We start from the raw sequence: 8,592 nt of genomic DNA, 5'->3' as shown, positions 1-8,592 counted from the left end.
CATTTGAAAGCTCTTGTCTACGCAACCCCGGTACCAAATGTAGAGACTCTTCGTGCTCGTATTGTGGACGGCTGTGATACAATACGCGATTCTTCAGGGCTGCATCAGCGCATCAGGGATTCCATGCGACGGAGGGTGGATGCATGTATCCTCGCTAACGGAGGACATTTTGAACATTTCCTGTAACAAAGTGTGTGAAGTCACGCTGGTACGTTCTGTTGCTGTGTGTTTCCATTCCATGATTAATAATATTGAAGAGAAGTAATAAAATGAGCTCTAACATGGAAAAGTAAGCCTTTCCGGACACATGTCCACATAACATATTTTCTGTCTTTGTGTGTCGAGGAATGTTTCCTGAAAGTTTGGCCGTACCTTTTTGTAACACTCTGTATATAAATTGAAAAGCAGAGGCGAAATGACAGAGCCCTGCGGAATTCCTGCGGAGATCAGTTTCATTTCGGAGTTTTTATTGTCGACTCGGACATACAGTTTCCTGTCCTGCAGAAAGCTGTCTATGAGTCCAATGTAACAACTCGCAATAGGGGTAGTGCGATGAGTAGAAATGAGGACTTTCAAACGTGCGCTGGTTGCAGCAGTTACGCAGAGATGGAGACACTTGAGTGGCGCGGCGAGGCAGATCCACAGCAGTCGGGTGGCGGCTGCGTCGCGTGTTGCGAATTAACGGCGTGGGCCGCCCCGGGCTGGCAGCCGCAGCCGGCGCCTCCCACGGCCCGCCGCGCCGTGACTCACGGCCCAGGCCGATCACGGCGTGTGAGCAGAGGGCAGAGGGCAGAGGGCAGGAGGGGATTTCGCACCTCGCCCCGCCCGGGCTCTCTCTGCCGCGGCGGTGACGCCGGCCACAGCCGCTGCGCCTCACCACCTCACGTCATCTGCCACACCACGTCTGCACTTGTCACGACGTTCTGCTTCAAGGACAGTCTTTCTAATAGCGCAGACCACAGACGAGTCCTGTATTGTCGCTTTACACTCTCCAGCGGGTCCTGCGACGTCATCTCCGAACTCGTCTCGAGTCTCTTATCGGGTACAGCGAGTGAACTCTGTCAGCGCAAAAAGCAGAGCGTCTACACGAGATCGCAAGTGTGACCGACGTCTCGCAGCGTTGCCACTACATACACGAGTGTCGGGACGACAGCTGTTCCTTACCAACTGACGTACGACTGATTAACAGTAAACACTGGCGCGCATATATATATATATATATATATATATATATATATATATATATATATATATATATATATATATATATATATAGTTGCCCATTGTTAGTGACCGCGCCAAATCTCACGAAATACGCGTCAAACGAAAAAACTACAAAGAGCGAAACGTGTCTAGCTTGAAGGGGGAAACCAGATGGCGCTATGGTTGTCCTGCTAAATGGCGCTGCCATAGGTCAAACGGATATCAACTCCGATTTTTTTTAAAAATAGGGACCCTCATTTTTTTATTACATATTCGTTTAGTACCTAAAGAAATATAAATGTTTTAATTGGACCACTTTTTTCGCTTTGTGATAGGTGGCGCTGTAATAGTCACAAACGTATAAGTACGTGTTATCACGTAACATTCAGCCAGTGCAGTCGGTATTTGCTTCGTGATACATTACCCGTGTTAAAATGGACGGTTTACCAATTGCAGAAAACGTCGATATCGTGTTGATGTATGGCTATTGTAATCAAAATGCCCAACGGGCGTGTGCTATGTGTGCTGCTCGGTATCCTGGACGACATCATCCAAGTGTCCGGACTGTTCGCCGGATAGTTACGTTATTTAAGGAACCAGAAAGTGTTCAGCCCCATGTGAAACGTCAACCACGACCTGCAACAAATGATGATGCCCAAGTAGGTGTTTTAGCTGCTGTTGCGGCTAATCCGCACCTCAGTAGCAGACAAATTGCACGAGAATCGGGAATCTCGAAAACGTCGGTGTCGAGAATGCTACATCAACGTTGATTGCACCCGTACCAAATTTCTATGCACCAGGAATTGCATGGCGACGACTTTGAACGTCGTGTACAGTTCTGCCACTGGGCTCAAGAGAAATTACGGGACGATGACACATTTTTGCACGCGTTCTATTTAGCGACGAAGCGTCACTCACCGACATTAATGTAAACTGGCATAATATGCACTACTGGGCAACGGAAAATCGACGATGGGTGCGACAAGTGGAACACTAGCGACCTTGACGGGTTAATGCATGGTGCGGCATTATGGGAGGAAGGATAACTGGCCCCCATTTTATCGATGGCAATCTAAATGTTGCAATGTATGCTGATTTTCTACGTAATGTTCTACCGATGTTACTACAAGATGTTTCACTGCATGACAGAATGGCGATGTACTTCCAACATGATGGATGTCCGGCACATAGCTCGCGAGCGGTTGAAGCGGTATTGAATAGCATATTTCATTACAGGTGGATTGGTCGTCGAAGCACCATAACATGGCCCACACGTTCACCGGATGTGACGTCCCCGGATTTCTTTCTGTGGGGAAAGTTGACGGATATTTGCTATCGTGATCCACCGACAACGCCTAACAACATGCATCAGCGCATTGTCAATGCCTGTGCGAACATTACGGAAGGCGAACTAATCGCTGTTGAGAGGAATGTCGTTACACGTATTGCCAAATGCATTGAGGTAGACGGACATCATTTTGAGCATTTATTGCATTAATTTGGTATTTACAGATAATCACGCTGTAACAGCATGCGTTCTCAGAAGTGATAAGTTCACAAAGGTACATGTATCACATTGGAACAACCGAAATAAAATGTTCAAACAGACCTACGTTCTGTATTTTAATTTAAAAAACCTACCTGTTACCAACTGTTCGTCTAAAATTGTGAGCCATATGTTTGTGACTATTACAGCGCCATCTATCACAAAGAAAAAAAAGGTGGTCTAACTAAAACATTCATATTTCTTTATGTACTACACGAATATGTAATAAAAAGTGGTGCTTCCTATTTCAAAAAAACCCAGTTGATATCTGATCTATGTCAGCGCCATCTAGCGAGCCAACCATAGTGCCATCTGGTTTCGCCCTTGAAGCTAGACAAGTTTCGTTCTTTGTAATTTCTTCGTTTGACGCTTATTTCGTGAGATATTTGGCCCGGTCACGACCACCATATATATATATACAATGGTGGTCCATTTCAATTCGTAATGGGGACTAACTCGGGACAGAGATGAGATACAGAAAACTGTTTTAGGTAAAAGTTGCAGAAAACAAAGAGGGTCACACAAACCTGCTGATGGCTGTGACCTTGAACGTCATTTTTCAAGGTGATTCGGAGGTTAAAGTGATTTTTTTTAATGGGAATCCTAGTGGTTGATTTAATATTTCAAAAGAGCGGCAAATTTTGCGTATAAAATGATATGTTATTCAAGGTCATGGGAAGGAACAATGAAGGTCAACTAAGCAAATACGTTTTCAGTTGTGGGAATTAATTTGGAATAGAGGACGGATACAACAAAACACAATGTTGGAAACGAATTGGAACGCACATCCCGCAGAATGAGATCGACGGGACTTACTCAACGACTTTTAAATCAATGATCTACGTTTTAATTATCCTTGTTCTGTCTTACAAATGTTCAAATAACATTTATATGTTGTCATGTAATTTTGTTTTCTAATAAATAAGTTAATTAAAACTTAAAGTTCCAATCTCTTCTCGCTCTTTCCAAACCCGGCGTCGCAAACAGAGGTTTTCATGAAACAAATCTCAACCTTCGAATGTCCACCGCTATTAAACATTATAGTTATTGGTAATGATACGTGACCCCTTATGTCCCTTCCATGTAGTATCTAACATTGTATTTTACTACACCCCTCCTCAATCCGAGAGCTAATCCTTACTGGGACTGAAAACGTATTTTCTTATTTGACCGCCATTCGACTTTGTCATTAGCTTAAATAATGGAATAATGTGTCATTTCATACTTAAAATTAGCCCTCTTTCCATATCTTTTCAGGTTTCGCCATCTTAAAAAGTCACTTTAACCTCCAAATCACCTTGAAATTCACGTTCAAGGTCACGGCGATCAGTAGTAATGGGTGACCCTCTTCGCCGCCTACAACGTTCGGCTAAAACATTTTGATTATTTATTGCATAAGAACTAAACATTGTACAGATGTCACACATATTGCATTTTGAAGAGAAACACTGAAAGCTTTTTTTACAAACATTCGATATGCGAACTATGAGTGACCCGGCAGACGTCAATAGGGTAATCGAATTCTCGCCATACCTGTCCCAGCATGGCAGTCAGTTCCCGTATTCTCTCCCGGAGCTCTGCTACATCACGTGGTAGAGGTGGGACGTACACCAGATCTTTAAAGTGTCCCCACAGAAAAAAGTCACACGGGGTGAGATCTGGTGATCGGGAGGCCATTTCATGAAACAGCTGCCCCCTTCTGTAGCACGGCCGATCCATCGATGCGGCAGCTCCGTGTTCAGGTACCCACGAACTTCACGATGAAAATGGGGTGGAGCCCCATCCTGCTGAAAGATGAACGGAGAGTCCGATTGCATTTGAGGCATGAGCCATTCCTGCAACATGTCCAAGTAGGAATATCCAGTGACAGTGCTCTCGGCGAAGAGGAAGGGCCCGTACAGTTTTCGACGTGAGAAAGCACAAAAACCATTTACCGTTGGGGAATCACGCTCAAATTCAATGCATTTGTGTGGATGCTTTGTACCCCAGATTCGACGATTATGCCTGTTCACTTTCCCATTAGTGTGAAAAGTGGCTACGTCGCTAAAAATTAAGCAATCAACAATTCCATCCTCATCCTCATTCAATTGTTGCAACTGCGAACAAAACTCAACAAAACACTTGTCTTTGTCGTCGTCATTGAGCTTCTGCACTAGCTCCAATTTGAATGGTTTCATAGACAGCTTCTGTCGCAGGACTTTCCACACTGTCATTGGAGCCATGCCGAGTTCACGGAATGCACGACGCACCGATTTCTTTGGACTCCTTATGAATGTCTCTCGCACGCGTTCCACATTCACTTCAGTCTCACTGGCACGTCGTAACGAATTTGTTGTGCCAGTGGTAAATGGCCTTCCTTGTTGGCGGCTCCTTACCGTACTTGGTTCTAAACATCCGTTGAACAGCTGAAGCACACTTGTTTTTGTCGGACTCCAACACACAGAAAGCTCGCTCCGCATCTGAACTCGCCATGTTTGCTACTAGCGCTGACTATCAGCAAATTACTAAACTACACTGTGAGGGTATACAAGAAAAAAAAACTTTCAGGGTTTCTCTTCAAAATGACATATGTGTGATATCTGTACAATGTTTGGTTCTTGTGCAATAAATAATTGAAAGTGTTCCCGGAATTCATGTACACCCTGTATATATATTTACAAACAGGTTGTAACAGGTATAAGTGCAGATACTTCTATTGGTGACTGAGGATGGCATACTGAACAGCATTACATCATTTTTTACTTCATCTGAAGACTAATAAATATAGCTATTACGAGTGGTATGTTTTTACGTTGGTTAGCACCTCCAAGTAGATATGGCTAGAGTGATACAGTAATGCTTATTTTCCACTGGTAAGGAGCTCAGGTGTTCAAGTGTGGAAGCGTGTACTGAAAGACGTACTGCACGTGGTGCTGCAGTTAAGTCTGTGCAGAAAACATCAGTTACTACGTTATGTGACGAGTTTGTGGGAAAACTGTTCCACACAGAGGAAATAAAACCAACACATTGATGTCTGTGCGTATTCAGATCACGTATTATTGACGCCGGGGAAAGTGTCATGGATCAAATGGAACAAAAACAAGCAAAATTTGACAAATAGATTTGACACAAACACTGTTGTTCCTCGGTTTTGCGTCCGAGACGTCCAACATGCCTGTGTCCATGAAAGACCAAGCGCTGCTGGTTAAAGCACTTTTACAATAACGGTGACCGTGCGCCAGTAGCCTTGCAGAAGTTCCGGCCACTCAGGGGTACGAAAAAAATAAAAAATAAAAAGGGCATTGGTCCGATGTCTGCTAAGGGTCTGGAGAAAATGATTACAGAATTCGAAGAGACAGGATTTTCTGAAGTGCAATGTGGCACAGGGAGCCAAGTTGTTGGACAAGCCTCCGAGCACGGTGCGTAAAATCCTACCAAACATCGTGCGTTGCTATCCGTGCAAAATCACCCTCGCTCAGGATTTGCTTCCTGCTGATATGTCAACAAGGCAAACGTTCTCTCTGGACTTTCTTGCTCGCAAGTGGATAACAAATGTCCATGGAACACTGTACGCAGACGAAGCCCATTTCGATTATAGAGGACACGTCAGTACACAGAATTTCAGAATATAGGTGAAGTATCTGCACTAGCAGAATAGACATGAGAGAAAGAAAAAAAAGTCTGGAAACAATTTATCGGACTCACCCAAACAATAACACAATATCCAAAAGAACAACAGACTGAACCCCAAATGCGGATCGACACAAATAGAAAATAACAAATAATAATAAAAAAGACCTGACTCTTCACGGGGAACGAACACAAACAGTTCTACCCTCTGCCAGGCACTTAAGTGTGAATTACAGAGTAACCTTGTAGAAGTAGGTGTTCTACAACGTCAAGAGGTTCGTCGACTATACCAAGAGATCGGCCAGCTAGAAGAGGCGTCTGGCCGTGGCTGCTCTGCGAGTGGTGCATCGAACTGCCTTTTCCTGGCAGTGCGTCGCCGGATGTATCTGCTGGAACTATTTGCGATCATGTGCCTGGCGTAGCAAAGTAGTTCCTAGGCTAGCTGCGACCTCAGGTGAAGCTGTTCTGCAGGCTCCGCGAACTGGTAGTGGTCCTTGGCGGCCGTTGCTGGAGACCTGGTGGTGTGTGTGTTGTGTTGTGGTCGCCGGTAAGTCTTTGTTTTAGAACCCAGACGACGTAGGTTTTCGTGGTGACGATACACCCTGTGATGCAGGCATCCCGTGATGGTTGGACGTAAAGTGGGATGCCGATGCAGTAGGCGCTACGATGTCCAAAGTGTGCGGCCACAGCAATGGGCAACGGAAAATCCGCACGCACATCTACTAGTACCACTTTGTTGTATAAAGATGACTGTGTGCTGCAGCTTGACGGCGTCGCTTATCGTAGGGCCGTATTTATTCGAGGAGATGAACCCTGCATGTCCTGTCATCTGTACCGTCACCGGTAAATGCTGTAAGAGTCTTTTGCGCGCCAACCCATTCCAATCTTTCAACGCTGTCGACGTCTGGGTGTAAACTTATTTGTCCGTCGCTGACATAGAAGACCGCAAACCTTCTTTCCTTCCCATCTGGGCAAGCTGTACAGTGATTAGAGTACATGTAAAGCGTACTGGGACAGGGTAAATGCTAGCAACAATGAAGTCAATAATTCGATTGTCATACTGGCATTTTAATTTGATATCCCCCACAACTGACAAAATTTACAAAAAAATGTGAATTTCTTTGTCCACCCACACACTCCTGAGAATGGCACATTAACAATTTGCAATTACGCGCCCCTATTACCGGCAGCTACATTGATAAATACTCGGCATCTCGCAAGGATAACTGCCATATCAAGAATATTAGGTAAGTTGTTGCAAGTGGTTAAGCATTGGTGAAAATGTCGCTTCTGAGCGCACAAAGAGCTCTAACCGCAGAACTCTGCACGGAACACGCGTAGGTGCAGTGCTGCAATACAGACCGTATGTCTCCCTTCGAAGACGATGGCCGAGACGCCGTCTCCAAGTCGGTACCGCTCGATGGCTGAAGGCGAAGTCCATCCTTTCCACAATTCTCTCGTTTCCCACGCGTACGAAAACGCGTCGGAAGAATACTCAGTTCCGGCCAATGTCGAACGCTCTATCATCACCGAAATTCCTCCAACGGCATTTCTGAGATCTGCCCAATGATCGAGTAGATCATAACGCCCCTAGGCAAACGAAATTCCCGCCTTTGACACGAGTTGCCCAGCACAGGTGGCTCGGGATGCCGGGCTATCCCGAAAAGCGCCGTATTGTCCCGCGTTTCCGGTGACCGATACCGGCCGCCCACGGCAGCCCGGCGAGCTACGGCCAGCTGCAGACTTTATATTCCACAATTCTCAACTTCCGACACTTTTCACCAACACTTTAAGTTAGTAACTTAATCATGCATACATGCAGGGAATACTGGTCGAGAGTGCCTCATGTTTATCATATTTCAATAGAGTCATGATCTGATGCCCTTACCAGTCCCTTTATTATTAATACTATTGTCGGTAAGCTAATGCGTAAGTACCCATGTCCTGGCACCTTACATGGGTAAGACCTTTTTAATGCAAGATGGCGTTCCTATGCACATTGCACAACCAGTGAAGCTGCTCCTGCAGAGACATTTTGGAAAGGCTAGAATTATCAGCTGTGATGTCGCTGCAGCCTGGCCGTCCAAATTACCCCATCTTGCGTGTGACGTCTGGCTGTGTGATTGTTTGAAAGACGCGGTGTTCAGTCCTCCGACTACAAACGTAGTTGCATTGACGGCACCCATTGCGCAACGTGCTCTGAACGTCACACTTGGGACATTCTGATCTGTTAC

At 45.3% G+C, this 8,592-nt stretch overlaps 1 protein-coding gene across 1 annotated transcript in view; it reads left to right on the top strand.

Moving 5' to 3' along the window:
* The first annotated feature begins 606 nt into the window (after nt 1–606).
* The window catches only part of LOC124778088 (protein dissatisfaction), a 63,063-nt gene continuing 55,077 nt past the window's right edge, over nt 607–8,592 (top strand). The window contains exon 1 of the mRNA XM_047253620.1: nt 607–937. Within this exon, the coding sequence (XP_047109576.1) occupies nt 607–937 (331 nt within the window). The remainder of the gene's footprint in view (nt 938–8,592) is intronic.

The sequence above is a fragment of the Schistocerca piceifrons genome, chromosome 1 (assembly GCF_021461385.2).
Source record: "Schistocerca piceifrons isolate TAMUIC-IGC-003096 chromosome 1, iqSchPice1.1, whole genome shotgun sequence".
Classification (NCBI taxonomy): Eukaryota; Metazoa; Arthropoda; class Insecta; order Orthoptera; family Acrididae; genus Schistocerca; species Schistocerca piceifrons.
Note: the sequence above shows the minus strand (reverse complement) of the source record. Positions and strands in the feature narration are given on the sequence as shown.